A 20,030-nucleotide genomic window follows, 5' to 3' on the forward strand; every position below is an offset into this window, starting at 1 on the left:
AGAGTGATGTAGTAATGTAGGGGGGGGACACAGTAGAGTGATGTAGTAATGTAGGGGGGGGACACAGTAGAGTGATGTAGTAATGTAGGGGGGGGACACAGTAGAGTGATGTAGTAATGTAGGGGGACACACACAGTAGAGTGATGTAGTAATGTAGGGTGGTGGTAGGGGGGGACACAGTAGAGTGATGTAGTAATGTAGGGGGGGGGGACAGTAGAGTGATGTAGTAATAGAGGGGGGACACAGTAGAGTGATGTAGTAATGTAGGGGGACACACACAGTAGAGTGATGTAGTAATGCAGGGTGGTAATAAGGGGGGGAGACAGTAGAGTGATGTAGTAATGTAGGAGGAGACAGTAGAGTGATGTAGTAATGTAGGGTGGTGGTAGGGGGGGGGGAGACAGTAGAGTGATGTAGTAATGTAGGAGGAGACAGTAGAGTGATGTAGTAATGCAGGGTGGTGGTAGGAGGAGACAGTAGAGTGATGTAGTAATGCAGGGTGGTGGTAGGAGGAGACAGTAGAGTGATGTAGTAATGCAGGGTGGTGGTAGGAGGAGACAGTAGAGTGATGTAGTAATGCAGGGTGGTGGTAGGAGACAGTAGAGTGATGTAGTAATGGAGGGTGGTGGTAGGAGGAGACAGTAGAGTGATGTAGTAATGCAGGGTGGTGGTAGGAGACAGTAGAGTGATGTAGTAATGCAGGGTGGTGGTAGGAGGAGACAGTAGAGTGATGTAGTAATGCAGGGTGGTGGTAGGAGGAGACAGTAGAGTGATGTAGTAATGCAGGGTGGTGGTAGGAGGAGACAGTAGAGTGATGTAGTAATGCAGGGTGGTGGTAGGGGGGGGAGACAGTAGAGTGATGTAGTAATGTAGGAGGAGACAATAGAGTGATGTAGTAATGCAGGGTGGTGGTAGGGGGGAGACAATAGAGTGATGTAGTAATGCAGGGTGGTGGTAGGGGGGAGACAGTAGAGTGATGTAGTAATGCAGGGTGGTGGTAGGAGGAGACAGTAGAGTGATGTAGTAATGCAGGGTGGTGGTAGGGGGGGAGACAATAGAGTGATGTAGTAATGCAGGGTGGTGGTAGGGGGGAGACAATAGAGTGATGTAGTAATGCAGGGAGGTGGTAGGAGGAGACAGTAGAGTGATGTAGTAATGTAGGGTGGTGGTAGGGGGGGGGAGACAGTAGAGTGATGTAGTAATGTAGGAGGAGACAATAGAGTGATGTAGTAATGCAGGGTGGTGGTAGGGGGGAGACAATAGAGTGATGTAGTAATGCAGGGTGGTGGTAGGGGGGAGACAGTAGAGTGATGTAGTAATGCAGGGTGGTGGTAGGGGGGAGACAGTAGAGTGATGTAGTAATGCAGGGTGGTGGTAGGGGGGGGACAGTAGAGTGATGAAGTAATGCAGGGTGGTGGTAGGAGGAGACAGTAGAGTGATGTAGTAATGCAGGGTGGTGGTAGGAGGAGACAGTAGAGTGATGTAGTAATGCAGGGTGGTGGTAGGAGACAGTAGAGTGATGTAGTAATGCAGGGTGGTGGTAGGAGGAGACAGTAGAGTGATGTAGTAATGCAGGGTGGTGGTAGGAGGAGACAGTAGAGTGATGTAGTAATGCAGGGTGGTGGTAGGGGGGGAGACAATAGAGTGATGTAGTAATGCAGGGTGGTGGTAGGGGGGAGACAATAGAGTGATGTAGTAATGCAGGGTGGTGGTAGGAGGAGACAGTAGAGTGATGTAGTAATGTAGGGTGGTGGTAGGGGGGGGGAGACAGTAGAGTGATGTAGTAATGTAGGAGGAGACAATAGAGTGATGTAGTAATGCAGGGTGGTGGTAGGGGGGAGACAATAGAGTGATGTGGTGGTAGGGGGGAGACAGTAGAGTGATGTAGTAATGCAGGGTGGTGGTAGGGGGGAGACAGTAGAGTGATGTAGTAATGCAGGGTGGTGGTAGGGGGGGGACAGTAGAGTGATGAAGTAATGCAGGGTGGTGGTAGGAGGAGACAGAGTGATGTAGTAATGCAGGGTGGTGGTAGGAGGAGACAGTAGAGTGATGTAGTAATGTAGGGTGGTGGTGGGGGGGGGAGACAGTAGAGTGATGTAGTAATGTAGGAGGAGACAGTAGAGTGATGTAGTAATGTAGGGTGGTGGTAGGGGGGGAGACAGTAGAGTGATGTAGTAATGCAGGGTGGTGGTAGGAGACAGAGTGATGTAGTAATGCAGGGTGGTGGTAGGAGGAGACAGTAGAGTGATGTAGTAATGCAGGGTGGTGGTAGGAGGAGACAGTAGAGTGATGTAGTAGTGCAGGGTGGTGGTAGGAGGAGACAGTAGAGTGATGTAGTAATGTAGGGGAGACAGTAGAGTGATGTAGTAATGTAGGGTGGTGGTAGGAGGAGACAGTAGAGTGATGTAGTAATGTAGGGTGGTGGTAGGAGGAGACAGTAGAGTGATGTAGTAATGCAGGGTGGTGGTAGGAGGAGACAGTAGAGTGATGTAGTAATGTAGGGTGGTGGTAGGGGGGGGGAGACAGTAGAGTGATGTAGTAATGTAGGAGGAGACAATAGAGTGATGTAGTAATGCAGGGTGGTGGTAGGGGGGAGACAATAGAGTGATGTAGTAATGCAGGGTGGTGGTAGGGGGGAGACAGTAGAGTGATGTAGTAATGCAGGGTGGTGGTAGGGGGGAGACAGTAGAGTGATGAAGTAATGTAGGAGGAGACAATAGAGTGATGTAGTAATGCAGGGTGGTGGTAGGGGGGAGACAGTAGAGTGATGTAGTAATGTAGGAGGAGACAATAGAGTGATGTAGTAATGCAGGGTGGTGGTAGGGGGGAGACAATAGAGTGATGTAGTAATGCAGGGTGGTGGTAGGGGGGGGACAGTAGAGTGATGAAGTAATGCAGGGTGGTGGTAGGAGGAGACAGAGTGATGTAGTAATGCAGGGTGGTGGTAGGAGGAGACAGTAGAGTGATGTAGTAATGTAGGGTGGTGGTGGGGGGGGGAGACAGTAGAGTGATGTAGTAATGTAGGAGGAGACAGTAGAGTGATGTAGTAATGTAGGGTGGTGGTAGGGGGGGGGACAGTAGAGTGATGAAGTAATGCAGGGTGGTGGTAGGAGGAGACAGAGTGATGTAGTAATGCAGGGTGGTGGTAGGAGGAGACAGTAGAGTGATGTAGTAATGTAGGGTGGTGGTGGGGGGGGGGGGGAGACAGTAGAGTGATGTAGTAATGTAGGAGGAGACAGTAGAGTGATGTAGTAATGTAGGGTGGTGGTAGGGGGGGAGACAGTAGAGTGATGTAGTAATGCAGGGTGGTGGTAGGAGACAGTAGAGTGATGTAGTAATGCAGGGTGGTGGTAGGAGGAGACAGTAGAGTGATGTAGTAATGCAGGGTGGTGGTAGGAGGAGACAGTAGAGTGATGTAGTAGTGCAGGGTGGTGGTAGGAGGAGACAGTAGAGTGATGTAGTAATGTAGGGGAGACAGTAGAGTGATGTAGTAATGTAGGGTGGTGGTAGGAGGAGACAGTAGAGTGATGTAGTAATGCAGGGTGGTGGTAGGAGGAGACAGTAGAGTGATGTAGTGATGTAGGGTGGTGGTAGGAGGGGAGACAGACAGTAGAGGACTGTGTGTGTAACATGGTCGACCTGATTTCCACAGTTTTGTCCTCGACTGCATGTTTAACTTTACTTTTTCACTGGTCTGTGTGTCTGTCTCTGTGTGTGTCTGTCTCTGTGTGTGTCTGTCTCTGTGTGTGTCTGTCTCTGTGTGTGTCTGTCTCTGTGTGTGTCTGTCTCTGTGTGTGTCTGTCTCTGTGTGTGTCTGTCTCTGTGTGTGTCTGTCTCTGTGTGTGTCTGTCTCTGTGTGTGTCTGTCTCTGTGTGTGTCTGTCTCTGTGTGTGTCTGTCTCTGTGTGTGTCTGTCTCTGTGTGTGTCTGTCTCTGTGTGTGTCTGTCTCTGTGTGTGTCTGTCTCTGTGTGTGTGTGTGTGTGTCTGTCTGTGTGTCTGTGTGTGTGTCTGTGTGTGTGTGTGTCTGTGTCTGTCTGTCTGTGTGTGTGTCTGTCTCTGTGTGTGTGTCTGTCTCTGTGTGTGTGTCTCTGTCTGTCTCTGTCTGTGTGTCTGTCTCTTCGGAAGACACTCTCCCTCCACACACACCTTGTGTAGTGTGTGTGCCTGTGCTGGGCTTTCTGTTCTGCTGGTAGTGTGTGTATCTAACGTCCTCTCTTCTCTCCTCCTCTGCTGCCATGCTTCAGCCTAGTGACCTGCGCAAGCACCGCAGGAAGGTAATCTAGAGACAACGCTAGTTACTGCTCTCTCTCTCTCTGACCTCTACCCTGCCTGCCTGCACCTTCCCAACCATAACCTGTAGTCTAGCCTCTACACCCCCCCTAAAACGTGACTTCCCAACCCCACACTCCCTAACTTCCTCAAACCTTGACCCCCCCCCCCCCCCCTGTCACACGTGTCTGACCTCTACACTTCCTCAAACCCCTGAGTGTCTTGAACATCCTGAAATGAACATGTCACAAAATGAGGGGAGACCGTTATGTTCTTCTTTCTAGGTTGAAGAACTAGTCTGTCTTCTCCTCTTGTCCTCCTCATCCACTCAATACAGAGAGGGAGGAGACGCTTTTTAAAAGCTCTCCTCCTCTACCCCCTTTTCCCGTTTAGAAGACAGTGACTGACTGAGTGTCCCCGTGTTATGTCTAGTCTGCCCAGGACGACAAGACCACAATCCAGTGTGAGACGTCTCCTCCCACCACCCCGCGCTCCATGCGCCTGCACAAGGGGGCCAGCCACACTGCCAGCCATGAGGACATCAGGGACATCCGCAGGTAGGAAGCCCCTTTCTGCCTAACCAATATATCACTCTGTTTCTACAATAGCCATGTTTCTCTCTCTCTCCTTCTGTCGCTCTCTTATCTGTCCCGTTCATCCATCCCTTCATCCCTCTGTTTCTGATGTTTCTGATCTTTCAATCTATCTATCCACATCTCTCTCCCTCGCTTTCTCTCTTTCTCTCTCTGTATATCTCTTTATGCATTCATGCTCATCACGATCCCCTTCTCTCTCTCGCTCCCCTTCTCTCTCTCGCTCCCCTTCTCTCTCTTGATCCCCTTCTCGATCCCCTTTTCTCTCTCGATCCCCTTTTCTCTCTCGATCCCCTTTTCTCTCTCGATCCCCTTTTCTCTCTCGATCCCCTTTTCTCTCTCGATCCCCTGCTCTCTCTCGATCCCCTGCTCTCTCCTGCTTCCCTTCTCTCTCTCCTGATCCCCTGCTCTCTCTTCCTCTCACCCCTCCTCTCTCTGTCTCAGTATGACCACCCTACAGGACGGCCAGGGTAGTAACCCCAGCAGCAGTAACAGCAGTCAGGACTCTCTGAACAAGGCAGCCAAGAAGAAGAGTATCAAGTCCTCCATCGGGCGCCTCTTCGGCAAGAAGGAGAAGGGTCGACCAGGCCCCCCAGGGAGCAAGGAGCCCCCTGGCAGCCAAGGTCAGTCCCCTGGCAGCCAAGGTCAGTCCCCTGGCAGCCAAGGTCAGTCCCCTGGCAGCCAAGGTCAGTCCCCCCCCCTCCCTAAAACATGCCTGCTGGTTTAAGTTCATTAGGCAGCAAACAGAAGAAAACAAGCTGAAACAGGAAGGGACTACCTGCACTGACTTTAACCTCTGACCCTCCATCTCTCCTCACAGCTGGTACCCCCGAGGCAGAGACCTCTCCCCAGGATGCACTGGGGCTGGGCAAACTAGGCGGCCCCGCTGAGAAGAACAGGAAACTGCAGAAGAAGTAGGTGTTTTCCACATCTTGTCACCGCTTCTGTCAGTGACGCAACATAGATACATCAGTAGTGGTACTAGAGGTAGAGGGACTGGTTCCGTCACGTTAACAGAAGAGGGACTGGTTCCGTCTCGTTAACAGTAGAGAGACTGGTTCCGTCTCGTTAACAGTAGAGAGACTGGTTCCGTCTCGTTAACAGTAGAGGGACTGGTTCCGTCTCGTTAACAGTAGTGGGGACTGGTTCCGTCTCGTTAACAGTAGTGGGGACTGGTTCCGTCTCGTTAACAGTAGAGGGACTGGTTCCGTCTCGTTAACAGTAGTGGGGACTGGTTCCCTCTCGTTAACAGTAGTGGGGACTGGTTCCCTCTCGTTAACAGTAGAGAGACTGGTTCCATCTAGTTAACAGTAGTGGGACTGGTTCCGTCTAGTTAACAGTGGAGGGACTGGTTCCGTCTCGTTAACAGTGGAGGGACTGGTTCCGTCTCGTTAACAGTGGAGGGACTGGTTCCGTCTCGTTAACAGTGGAGGGACTGGTTCCGTCTCGTTAACAGTGGAGGGACTGGTTCCGTCTCGTTAACAGTGGAGGGACTGGTTCCGTCTCGTTAACAGTGGAGGGACTGGTTCCGTCTCGTTAACAGTGGAGGGACTGGTTCCGTCTCGTTAACAGTGGAGGGACTGGTTCCGTCTCGTTAACAGTGGAGGGACTGGTTCCGTCTCGTTAACAGTGGAGGGACTGGTTCCGTCTCGTTAACAGTGGAGGGACTGGTTCCGTCTCGTTAACAGTGGAGGGACTGGTTCCGTCTCGTTAACAGTGGAGGGACTGGTTCCGTCTCGTTAACAGTGGAGGGACTGGTTCCGTCCCGTTAACAGTGGAGGGACTGGTTCCGTCCCGTTAACAGTGGAGGGACTGGTTCCGTCCCGTTAACAGTGGAGGGACTGGTTCCGTCCCGTTAACAGTGGAGGGACTGGTTCCGTCCCGTTAACAGTGGAGGGACTGGTTCCGTCCCGTTAACAGTGGAGGGACTGGTTCCGTCCCGTTAACAGTGGAGGGACTGGTTCCGTCCCGTTAACAGTGGAGGGACTGGTTCCGTCCCGTTAACAGTGGAGGGACTGGTTCCGTCCCGTTAACAGTGGAGGGACTGGTTCCGTCCCGTTAACAGTGGAGGGACTGGTTCCGTCCCGTTAACAGTGGAGGGACTGGTTCCGTCCCGTTAACAGTGGAGGGACTGGTTCCGTCTCGTTAACAGTAGGTGGGACTGGTTCCGTCCCGTTAACAGTAGGAGGGACCGGTGTTTTCTGCTTCCATTCAATAGATATGAATCTACTCGATCAACCATAGATCTTGCTGTACTAGAGAGGTCAATCTGGCTCAGATAGGTCTGGTTGATGGCTCCAGCCATGCTGCTGTTTATGCTTGTGTGTTCTATATGTCCGTTGTAGATCTGACCCCAGCACTGTAACAGGCCTGTGTTGCTCTATGTTCACCCTGCGGTACAGCACACTGCCACTCGCTCTCTCACACACAACCCAATGCTGTCCCTCACTGGTCTCATGTCCTCCGCTCCATGCTGTCCCTCCCTGGTCTCATGCTCCATGCTGTCCCTCCCTGGTCTCATGCTCCATGCTGTCCCTCCCTGGTCTCATGTCCTCCGCCCCATGCTGTCCCTCCCTGGTCTCATGTCCCCTCTCCATGCTGTCCCTCCCTGGTCTCATGTCCTCCGCCCCATGCTGTCCCTCCCTGGTCTCATGTCCTCCGCCCCATGCTGTCCCTCCCTGGTCTCATGCCCCCGCTCCATGCTGTCCCTCCCTGGTCTCATGTCCCCTCTCCATGCTGTCCCTCCCTGGTCTCATGTCCCCTCTCCATGCTGTCCCTCCCTGGTCTCATGTCCCCTCTCCATGCTGTCCTTTCCTGGTCTCATGTCCCCTCTCCATGCTGTCCCTCCCTGGTCTCATGTCCCCCCTCCATGCTGTCCCTCCCTGGTCTCATGTCCCCTCTCCATGCTGTCCCTCCCTGGTCTCATGTCCCCTCTCCATGCTGTCCCTCCCTGGTCTCATGTCCCCTCTCCATGCTGTCCCTCCCTGGTCTCATGTCCCCTCTCCATGCTGTCCCTCCCTGGTCTCATGTCCCCTCTCCATGCTGTCCCTCCCTGGTCTCATGTCCCCTCTCCATGCTGTCCCTCCCTGGTCTCATGTCCCCTCTCCATGCTGTCCCTCCCTGGTCTCATGTCCTCCGCTCCATGCTGTCCCTCCCTGGGTCCTGGCCTCATGCCCTCCGCCCCATGCTGTCCCTCCCAGGGTCCTGGTCTCATGCCCTCCGCCCCATGCTGTCCCTCCCAGGGTCCTGGTCTCATGTCCTCCGCTCCATGCTGTCCCTCCCAGGGTCCTGGTCTCATGCCCCCGCTACATGCTGTCCCTCCCAGGGTCCTGGTCTCATGTCCTCCGCTCCATGCTGTCCCTCCCTGGGTCCTGGCCTCATGCCCTCCGCCCCATGCTGTCCCTCCCAGGGTCCTGGTCTCATGTCCTCCGCTCCATGCTGTCCCTCCCAGGGTCCTGGTCTCATGCCCCCGCTACATGCTGTCCCTCCCAGGGTCCTGGTCTCATGTCCTCCGCTCCATGCTGTCCCTCCCAGGGTCCTGGTCTCATACCCCCGCCCCATGCTGTCCCTCCCTGGGTCCCGGTCTCATGCCCCCCGCTCCATGCTGTCCCTCCCTGGTCTCATGCCCCATGCTGTCCCTCCCTGGTCTCATGCCCCATGCTGTCCCTCCCAGGGTCCTGGTCTCATGCCCGTCCCGTCCACACAAACTCAATCTCCCGTCATACAATTCACTGCAGCTCCTCAGCCACACTGCCAGGATGTGATTTTGTCAGGACCAGTTTCCCGGTCTCCTATTAATGAATGCTTGTTAGTGCAGAGGTGGACTCTACCTGTGTCTGGGAAACCAGCCCTGTGTGTTTGTACAGCTTCATGCTTCTAGTTCAGCTTGATGTGATGCAGTGTATCAGCCAGGCTTCCATTTCACTTTCATTCATTTTTCTGAACTAATGTCCCCCTTTTTTCTTTAGGTAATCAAGGGGTGACTTGATCATAGCTGTATAACTTTCAAATATAAGGCGGTTGAATTAGTTTTGTGTTTTGAACCTAACATTTAATGACACTTTTGAAAGATCTACGTTAGTTTGATACAGTCCAAGCTTGGTTCTCATTGGCCATCGCCACCAGGAGTCCAAGCTTGGTTCTCATTGGCCATCGCCACCAGGAGTCCGAGCTTGGTTCTCATTGGCCATCGCCACCAGGAGTCCGAGCTTGGTTCTCATTGGCCATCGCCACCAGGAGTCCGAGCTTGGTTCTCATTGGCCATCGCCACCAGGAGTTCGAGCTTGGTTCTCATTGGCCATCGCCACCAGGAGTCCAAGCTTGGTTCTCATTGGCCATCGCCACCAGGAGTTCGAGCTTGGTTCTCATTGGCCATCGCCACCAGGAGTCCGAGCTTGGTTCTCATTGGCCATCGCCACCAGGAGTCCGAGCTTGGTTCTCATTGGCCATCGCCACCAGGAGTCCAAGCTTGGTTCTCATTGGCCATCGCCACCAGGAGTCCGAGCTTGGTTCTCATTGGCCATCGCCACCAGGAGTCCGAGCTTGGTTCTCATTGGCCATCGCCACCAGGAGCTCTCCTATGCCTAGTTAGGTTATTTTTAATTGGCTTCAGTTCTTTTTATTTAGCTGATTCTGACTCTTATTTCATCCCACTCTCATTCCATCTGTAGTCCAACGACAGGGTGAGTCATCTCCTCCATGTTGCTTGTTGCTTTGCCCTCTTTGGCTCTAAACAGTTGGCTTCATGCTGCCCTCACCAGCTCTCCTCACCAGCTCTCCTCAGACCTGATGTGTTTTCCTCTCTGCTATACCTACAGTACCATCTCAACTAACAGGAATGTGTCTACCTGCCGTTTTTACAAAGCTTTCTCTGAGCCTCTTCCGGTGTTAAGGTTCTAGGATGATCTTATCAGGGTTGGTGTCAATTCCATTTCAATTCAGAAAGTCAACTCAATTCCAAAATGTCCTAATTTGAAAAGCACGGTAGAGAATTGGATTTCCAGTGTACTTCCTGAATTCAAATGTTAGATTTTGTCACGCGTTTGGTAAACACAGATGTAGACTAACAACCCCTGGAAGTGACCACTAAGACACGGAGTCAGTCTTGCCAGGTTTCTAGGTCAGATACTAGTGGGATCGTTCCACAGGTTAATGCGATGCTGCTATTAGAATTAAGTAGTGGATGGTGCCACCTTGTGGACCAAAATATATCACACACAAAAATAGACAAACTATCTGAAGGTTTTTCCCTTGTATGTTATTGCATGTATTCTGTCCTCTACTGACTGTTGTCTTATGGATGCATTCTAACACACGTTTTCCCCTAGTATTGAAACCGTTGTGTGAACTCCATTTCCCATGATGCCTTTCGTCTGTTGGCCACAAAGATACTGGTTATGTAACAGGCTTGGCATAAAGGTGGGTCTCCTTCTAGACTGAGGAACAGGAGTCGTCCACTAAATGTATTGATTTAAATGGGACTCCTGTCAAGCTTTGAAGTCAACAGGTTTTAAACTTCTGACCTGTTTACATGGCCAGAATGTTCTGGAAATGATCTGGGGTCGGTCTTTCTCTCTCTCTCCCTCTCTCTCTCTAGGTCTGACCTGCCGCAGGGTTAAAATCCTCAGCTTTCTCTCTCTTTTACCTCGGCATGTTTACAACAGTGTGTGTGGTGCATGTGTGTGTGAGGTACTGTGTTTTCATGGTGTGCAGGTTGAGGTGTGTGTTAGGTGAAACGGGCTCTCTCTCTCTGTGTGTGTCTCTCTCTCTCTAACCATGTGTGTTGTTATAGGCATGAGTTGCTGGAGGAGGCTCGCAGGCAGAGTCTTCCATTCGCCCAGTGGGACGGCCCTACTGTAGTGGTCTGGCTGGAGGTGAGACACACACACACCATCACATGTACACACACAACAAAAACGATCATGTGCACGCACACACATTCAAAACACAAAAATAACCCAATCCTTTCTCCTGTCCCCTCTCTGTCCTCCCCTCCCCCCCTCTGTCCCCCCCCCCCCCCCCCCCTCTGTCTCCTCTGTAGCTGTGGGTGGGTATGCCAGCCTGGTACGTGGCGGCGTGTCGTGCCAACGTGAAGAGCGGTGCCATCATGTCTGCCCTGTCGGACACAGAGATCCAGAGGGAGATTGGCATCAGTAACCCCCTGCACCGCCTCAAACTGAGACTGGCCATCCAGGAGATCATGTCTCTCACCTCCCCCTCTGCCCCCCCGACCTCCAGAACCGTAAGAGAGAGAGACACACACATACACAAACACGACCACACAAACACGACAACACAAACACGACAACACAAACACGACAACACAAACACGACAACACAAACACGACAACACAAACACATACACAAACACGACAACACACACACACAAACACGACAACACATACAGAAACACGACAACACACACACACAAACACGACAACACACACACACAAACACGACAACACATACACAAACACGACAACACACTCACACAAACACGACAACACACACACACACACACACACACACACACACGACAAAACACACACACACACACGACAAAACACACACACAAACACGACAACACACACACACACACACACGACAAAACACACACACACGACAACACACACACACACACACACACGACAAAACACACACACACGACAACACACACACACACACAAGACAAAACACACACACACACACACACAAAAGATACTGGTAGCTCCAAAGTTAAGACCGTCCAAAGAAGTCCAGTGCAGCCGTGGACCCTGGAGGGCCCTGCCCTCTTCTTCCTCTCCTCACCACCTGATTGGAGCATGCTGCTGTCACTCCTCTAACCAGCTAATAACGTTTCTCACTGTAACCTTTCCACCAATCAGAGTTCACGGAGCGTCACTCACTCACAAGGACTGCCCTGATTGGGGCCTCACTCTTTTTCTCTCTCTTTTTCTCTCTCTTTTTCTCTCTCTTTTTCTCTCTTTCTCTCTTTCTTCTCTTTCTTTCTTTCTCTCTCTCTTTCTTTCTTTCTCTCTCTCTTTCTTTCTTTCTCTCTCTCTTTCTCTCTCTTTCTCTCTTTCTCTTTCTCTCTTTCTTTCTCTCTTTCTTTCTTTCTCTCTCTCTTTCTTTCTTTCTCTCTTTCTTTCTCTCTTTCTTTCTTTCTTTCTTTCTTTCTCTCTTTCTTTCTTTCTTTCTTTCTCTCTTTCTCTCTTTCTCTCTGTCTCTCTCTCTCTGAATCATGTGATGTGATAATAACAATGCTGTTTGGTCTTATTTTCCTTCCCATCCTCCCTCTGTTAATATAAACAAATCCTCACACCCCTGCCCTCCCTCTCTTCACTCTCCTCTCCCTCCTCCTCCCTCTCCTCTCCCTCCTCCCTTTCCTCTCACACCCCTGCCTCCCTCTCTTCACTCTCCTCTTCCCTCCTCCTCCCTCTCCTCTCCCTCCTCCCTTTCCTCTCACACCCCTGCCTCCCTCTCTTCACTCTCCTCTCCCTCCTCCTCCCTCTCCTCTCCCTCCTCCCTTTCCTCTCACACCCCTGCCTCCCTCTCTTCACTCTCCTCTCCCTCCTCCTCCCTCTCCTCTCCCTCCTCCCTTTCCTCTCACACCCCTGCCTCCCTCTCTTCACTCTCCTCTCCCTCCCTCCTCCCTCTCCTCTCCCTCCTCCCTTTCCTCTCACACCCCTGCCTCCCTCTCTTCACTCTCCTCTCCCTCCTCCTCCCTCTCCTCTCCCTCCTCCTCCCTCTCCTCTCCCTCCTCCCTTTCCTCTCACACCCCTGCCTCCCTCTCTTCACTCTCCTCTCCCTCCTCCTCCCTCTCCTCTCCCTCCTCCCTTTCCTCTCACACGCTTGCATCACTGGTGACTCTTGGGGTTGTCACATGATCAGTCCACGGGGAACGTGTGGGTCACGCACGAAGAGTTGGAGTGCCTTGCGGCCACGCCCTCCACGGTTAGTCTCCCCAAGCCATTGGGCAGTCACTGACGCAGGCGACTGGTAGTGATCTGGTTGGTAGTTGGGTGTTACTCCCTGTGTGTACTTTTCTCACGGCCCTGTTTGTCCATGTCTGTATCTTGGTTTGGGCTTTTGGTGTCAGTACGTGTGTTTCTGTGTGTCTGTCAGTTTGCTTGAAGGCTAAGTTCAGTACAGACTTAGCTTTTGAACAGAAATGACTGGTTAACATTAGATTTGTCTTGTCTTTATGTTTCAGGCCTTGTTGCATTACAACCTGTAATTTTAAATTGATTTATTTGGATTTCATGTAATGGACATACACAAAATAGTCCAAATTGGTGAAGAGAAATGAAAAAAAATAACATGTTTCAAATTTAAAATGTAAATAAATTCAATGGAAAAGTGAAGAGTTGCATATCTATTCATCCCTAAATAAGATCTGGTGCAAACAATTACCTTCAGGAGTCACATCATTTGTTAGATTGCACACAGGTGGACTTTTATTTAAGTGTCACATGATCTGTCACATGATCTCAGTGTATATATATATATATATATACCGCTGTTCTAAAAAGCCCCAGAGTCTGCAACACCACTAAGCAAGGGGAACCATGAAGACCAAGGAGCTCTCCAAACAGGTCAGGGACAAAGTTGTGGAGAAGTACAGATTAGGGTTGGACTATAAAAAGAAAATATCAGAGACTTTGAACATCCCACGGAGCACCATTTAAATCCATTATTAAAAAATGGAAAGGATACGACACCACAACAAACCTACCAAGAGAGGGCTGCCCACCAAAACTCACAGACCAGGCAAGATGGGCATTAATCAGAGAGGCAACAAAGAGACCAAAGATAATCCTGAAGGAGCTGCAAAGCTCCACAGCGGAGATTGGAGTATCTGTCCATAGGACCACTTTATGGACCACTTTAAGCCGTTGGTGTTCACCAAAAGTGGGAGACTCCCAAAACATATGGAAGAAGGTACTCTGGTCAGATGAGACTAAAATGTAGCTTTTTGGCCATAAAGGAAAACGCTGTCTGGCGCAAACCCTACACATCTCATCACCCCGAGAATACCATCCCCACAGTGAAGCATGGGGTGGCAGCATGTGGTTTAAGGGGAAACATTTAAATGTCTTGGAATGGCCTAGTCAAAGCCCAAACCTCAATCCAATTGAGAATCTGTGGTTTGACTTAAAGATTGCTGTACACCAGCGGAACCCATCCAACTTGAAGGATCTGGGCAGTTTTACCTTGAAGAATGGGCAAAAATCCCAGTGGCTAGATGTGCCAAGCTTATAGAGACATACCCCAAGAGACGTTCAGCTGTCATTTCTGCAAAAGGTGTCTTTGGGGGGGTGAACAGTGATGCTCAAGTCTTCAGTTTTTTGTTGTTGTCTTGTTTGTTTCTCAAGAAAAAATATTTTGCATCTTCAAAGTAGTAGAGGCATGTTGTGTAAATCAAATGATACAACCCCCCCCAAAAAAATCCATTTTAATTCCAGGTTGTAAGGCAACGGAATAGGAAAAATGCCAAAGGGGGTGAATACTTTCGCAGGCCCCTGTATGTCAAGTTATACAACTGTATTTCATTTAAACACTTTTGCTCAATGCTATATTTACAGTCCTGTTTCAACCTGGGATTTACTAATACATGTGGTACAATGGATGCTTCAACAGGTCAAATAGTGGTATTAGATCCTATTAAAATGTATTCTAGATCAATCCCAGGTTCATTGACAACGGGACGCCAATGTAGCCTAAAGCATGAGCTGTTGGTTGCATGTCCAGTTGTCTTAACATTAACACTGGTTAAGTAGCATGTTGATGTTGAGCTGCCGAACCCAGCACTGCCACAGTCACTAACTCTAACCTGCTTCTCTTCTCTCACCATGCTAACCATGCTAACAACAGGAGGATGACGAGGGCAGCTGGGCCCAGGTTTGCACACCCCTGTCTGTCTCTTTTCTCTGGCTGTGGTAGACGACGAGGACATTTCACCTTATTTCAGTTGGACAGATCGTTTTCTTTAGTTTCCTTGCATGGGATGCTCTGACAACAGTATGGCTCTTGGTCTCCGTTTACTTTAGTCAGCTGCACATTTAACCTGCATGTAAATCTGGAGGTATCGGAGACTGAGGATATTGCAGCTAGAATAATGTAGTTATACACATTGTGACTCATCAAACTCTTGTGGTGGCAGACAGACATTGACTCAGTTGTCCTGTTTAGAAGCCACAGACAGGACAGATTTATTCCAAGCCTCTGCTGTTTAGAAGTTGTTTACAGTTGGGCTACTTCCTTCCCCTCCCCCACATATCAAAACACAAATCAGTCTAGTTCTCTGACCTCCCACCTATCAGAACACACATCAGTCTAGTTCTCTGACCTCCCACCTATCAGAACACACAGATCAGTCTAGTTCTCTGACCTCCCACCTATCAGAACACAGATCAGTCTAGTTCTCTGACCTCCCACCTATCAGAACACAGATCAGTCTAGTTCTCTGACCTCCCACCTATCAGAACACACAGATCAGTCTAGTTCTCTGACCTCCCACCTATCAGAACACAGATCAGTCTAGTTCTCTGACCTCCCACCTATCAGAACACAGATCAGTCTAGTTCTCTGACCTCCCACCTATCAGAACACAGATCAGTCTAGTTCTCTCACCTCCCACCTATCAGAACACAGATCAGTCTAGTTCTCTCACTGGCCCTAGTTCTGATCTGTGGTCGTAGCTGCTCTTAAACCTGCTGTAACTTACACACGAACATGAACGTACAGACACGTGCACACTCTAGATTTTAATGGGGTGATTTCCATCACTTTCCCAGCTAGCCTTTTTCTTTCATAGCGATGGTAGCCACCCCCCACTAACTTTTGGCTCTTCAATAGACTCCAAACACTGACCTAGCCCCTGTCCCTCCCTCCCACAGACGCTGGCATATGGAGACATGAACCATGAGTGGATTGGTAACGAGTGGCTGCCCAGCCTGGGTCTGCCCCAGTACCGGTCCTACTTCATGGAGTCCCTGGTAGACGCACGCATGCTGGACCACCTCACCAAGAAGGACATGAGGGGACAGCTTAAAATGGTAGACAGTTTCCACAGGTAAAAAGCTCAAAATGGTGGACAGTTTCCACAGGTAAAAAGCTCAACATGGTGGACAGTTTCCACAGGTAAAAAGCTCAAAATGGTGGACAGTTTCCACAGGTAAAAAGCTCAAAATGGTGGACAGTTTCCACAGGTAAAAAGCTCAAAATGGTGGACAGTTTCCACAGGTAAAAAGCTCAAAATGGTGGACAGTTTCCACAGGTAAAAAGCTCAAAATGGTGGACAGTTTCCACAGGTAAAAAGCTCAAAATGGTGGACAGTTTCCACAGGTATTAGGAACCAAAATGGTGGACAGTTTCCACAGGTATTAGGAACCAAAATGGGGGACAGCTTCCACAGGTATTATGAACCAAAATGGTTTACAGTTTCCATAGGTAAGGGCCAAAATAAATGGTGGACAGTTCCCACTAAGGGCCAAAATGGTGCCATGGACAACTAGGGATGTTCATTTTGTTTCTGTCTAAATGTTTAACCAGTCAATGTGTCTGTGTAACAGGAACAGTTTCCAGTGTGGGGTGATGTGTCTGAGGAGACTGAACTACGACAGGAAGGAGCTGGAGAGGAGGCGTGACGAGACCCAGCTGGAGCTGCAAGGTAACAGCTGGGATAACGGTGAGAGAAAATGACAGTCGACCGAAGGGAGAAATGACCACACTGTTCAGATTCACTCATCATTTAGTTAGCTCAGCAACGCTAAGCTAATAACACTGGGAGAATCTGAAGTGTAAGCTATGCTAAGCTAATAACACTATGGGAGAATCTGAAGTGTCAGCTACGCTAAGCTAATAACACTATGGGAGAATCTGAAGTGTCAGCTACGCTAATGACGCTATGGGAGAATCTGAAGTGTCAGCCACGCTAAGCTAATAACACTATGGGAGAATCTGAAGTGTCAGCCACGCTAAGCTAATAACGCTAATGGAGAATCTGAAGTGTCAGCAACGCTAAGCTAATAACACTATGGGAGAATCTGAAGTGTCAGCCACGCTAAGCTAATAACACTATGGGAGAATCTGAAGTGTCAGCCACGCTAAGCTAATAACGCTAATGGAGAATCTGAAGTGTCAGCAACGCTAAGCTAATAACACTATGGGAGAATCTGAAGTGTCAGCCACGCTAAGCTAATAATGCTAATGGAGAATCTGAAGTGTCAGCAACGCTAAGCTAATAACACTATGGGAGAATCTGAAGTGTCAGCCACGCTAAGCTAATAACGCTAATGGAGAATCTGAAGTGTCAGCAACGCTAAGCTAATAACACTATGGGAGAATCTGAAGTGTCAGCAACGCTAAGCTAATTACACTATGGGAGAATCTGAAGTGTCAGCAACGCTAAGCTAATAACACTGTGGGAGAATCTGAAGTGTCAGCAACGCTAAGCTAATAACACTGTGGGAGAACCTGAAGTGTCAGCCACGCTGAGCTAATAACACTGTGGGAGAATCTGAAGTGTCAGCTACGCTAAGCTAATAACACTGTGGGAGAATCTGAAGTGTCAGCAACGCTGAGCTAATAACACTATGGGAGAATCTGAAGTGTCAGCAACGCTGAGCTAATAACACTGTGGGAGAATCTGAAGTGTCAGCAACGCTGAGCTAATAACACTGTGGGAGAATCTGAAGTGTCAGCAACGCTGAGCTAATAACACTATGGGAGAATCTGAAGTGTCAGCAACGCTGAGCTAATAACACTGTGGGAGAATCTGAAGTGTCAGCAACGCTGAGCTAATAACACTGTGGGAGAATCTGAAGTGTCAGCAACGCTGAGCTAATAATGCTAATGGAGAATCTGAAGTGTCAGCAACGCTAAGCTAATAACACTATGGGAGAATCTGAAGTGTCAGCAACGCTAAGCTAATTACACTATGGGAGAATCTGAAGTGTCAGCAACGCTAAGCTAATAACACTGTGGGAGAATCTGAAGTGTCAGCAACGCTAAGCTAATAACACTATGGGAGAATCTGAAGTGTCAGCCACGCTAAGCTAATAACGCTAATGGAGAATCTGAAGTGTCAGCAACGCTAAGCTAATAACGCTAATGGAGAATCTGAAGTGTCAGCAACGCTAAGCTAATAACACTATGGGAGAATCTGAAGTGTCAGCCACGCTAAGCTAATAACACTATGGGAGAATCTGAAGTGTCAGCCACGCTAAGCTAATAATGCTAATGGAGAATCTGAAGTGTCAGCAACGCTAAGCTAATAACACTATGGGAGAATCTGAAGTGTCAGCCACGCTAAGCTAATAACGCTAATGGAGAATCTGAAGTGTCAGCAACGCTAAGCTAATAACACTATGGGAGAATCTGAAGTGTCAGCAACGCTAAGCTAATTACACTATGGGTGAATCTGAAGTGTCAGCAACGCTAAGCTAATAACACTGTGGGAGAATCTGAAGTGTCAGCAACGCTAAGCTAATAACACTGTGGGAGAACCTGAAGTGTCAGCCACGCTGAGCTAATAACACTGTGGGAGAATCTGAAGTGTCAGCTACGCTAAGCTAATAACACTGTGGGAGAATCTGAAGTGTCAGCAACGCTGAGCTAATAACACTATGGGAGAATCTGAAGTGTCAGCAACGCTGAGCTAATAACACTGTGGGAGAATCTGAAGTGTCAGCAACGCTGAGCTAATAACACTGTGGGAGAATCTGAAGTGTCAGCAACGCTGAGCTAATAACACTATGGGAGAATCTGAAGTGTCAGCAACGCTGAGCTAATAACACTGTGGGAGAATCTGAAGTGTCAGCAACGCTGAGCTAATAACACTGTGGGAGAATCTGAAGTGTCAGCAACGCTGAGCTAATAATGCTAATGGAGAATCTGAAGTGTCAGCAACGCTAAGCTAATAACACTATGGGAGAATCTGAAGTGTCAGCAACGCTAAGCTAATTACACTATGGGAGAATCTGAAGTGTCAGCAACGCTAAGCTAATAACACTGTGGGAGAATCTGAAGTGTCAGCAACGCTAAGCTAATAACACTGTGGGAGAACCTGAAGTGTCAGCCACGCTGAGCTAATAACACTATGGGAGAATCTGAAGTGTCAGCTACGCTAAGCTAATAACACTATGGGAGAATCTGAAGTGTCAGCAACGCTGAGCTAATAACACTGTGGGGGAATCTGAAGTGTCAGCAACGCTGAGCTAATAACACTGTGGGAGAATCTGAAGTGTCAGCAACGCTGAGCTAATAACACTATGGGAGTATCTGAAGTGTCAGCGACGCTGAGCTAATAACACTGTGGGAGAATCTGAAGTGTCAGCAACGCTGAGCTAATAACACTATGGGAGAATCTGAAGTGTCAGCAACGCTGAGCTAATAACACTGTGGGAGAATCTGAAGTGTCAGCAACGCTGAGCTAATAACACTGTGGGAGAATCTGAAGTGTCAGCAACGCTGAGCTAATAACACTGTGGGAGAATGTCAACTTAATTTCAGTCCTTCCCGATTAAAAAAAAAAATAACATTTTTCTCAGAGGAATTATTTTGACTGTTCCCTGATCATTCCCCAAATGTTTCTGTACCAACTGGTTACCATTTTGTGTACCCTGAGCAGACGTGCTGGTGTGGAGCAACGAGCGTGTGATCAGCTGGGTGCAGGCCATGGGGCTGAAGGAGTACAGTAACAACCTGCTGGAGAGTGGCGTGCACGGAGCCCTGCTGGCCCTGGATGAAACCTTCGACCACAACGCCCTTGCCCTGCTGCTACAGATCCCCACGCAGAACACACAGGTAGGGACACGCACACATACTCACACACACACACACACACACACACACACGACCAGCATTGGTGGGTGGCGGTGAACCACAGTCAAACGGCGCTCCCAGCTGAGACGTCAGCTCTCGTCTCCTCCGGCTCCGAAGAGAGAGGAGGCTCTCATTCATGGACTGTCTCTTTCTCTGTCTCTCCCTCCTTCCTGTGTTGTAGGCGAGAGCTGCTCTGGAGAGTGAGTACAACAGTCTACTGGCCATCGGTACAGAGAGGAGACTGGATGAGGTGAGACACACATATATGATGGACCACACACACACACTTTCTGAAGCTCACTCTCACACGCACACACGCGCACACTCGCGCACTCACTCACA

At 49.5% G+C, this 20,030-nt stretch overlaps 1 protein-coding gene across 1 annotated transcript in view; it reads left to right on the forward strand.

Moving 5' to 3' along the window:
• LOC109886628 (liprin-alpha-1-like) overlaps nt 1-20,030 on the forward strand; it is a 76,907-nt gene that overhangs the window by 52,857 nt on the left and 4,020 nt on the right. The window contains 10 exon segments of the mRNA XM_031812978.1: nt 4,245-4,274; nt 4,702-4,826; nt 5,307-5,485; nt 5,683-5,776; nt 10,654-10,735; nt 10,903-11,103; nt 15,761-15,936; nt 16,436-16,533; nt 19,495-19,670; nt 19,870-19,938. Coding sequence (XP_031668838.1) covers nt 4,245-4,274; nt 4,702-4,826; nt 5,307-5,485; nt 5,683-5,776; nt 10,654-10,735; nt 10,903-11,103; nt 15,761-15,936; nt 16,436-16,533; nt 19,495-19,670; nt 19,870-19,938 — 1,230 coding nt within the window.

The sequence above is a fragment of the Oncorhynchus kisutch genome, unplaced genomic scaffold (genome assembly GCF_002021735.2).
Source record: "Oncorhynchus kisutch isolate 150728-3 unplaced genomic scaffold, Okis_V2 Okis03b-Okis08b_hom, whole genome shotgun sequence".
Lineage (NCBI taxonomy): Eukaryota > Metazoa > Chordata > Actinopteri > Salmoniformes > Salmonidae > Oncorhynchus > Oncorhynchus kisutch.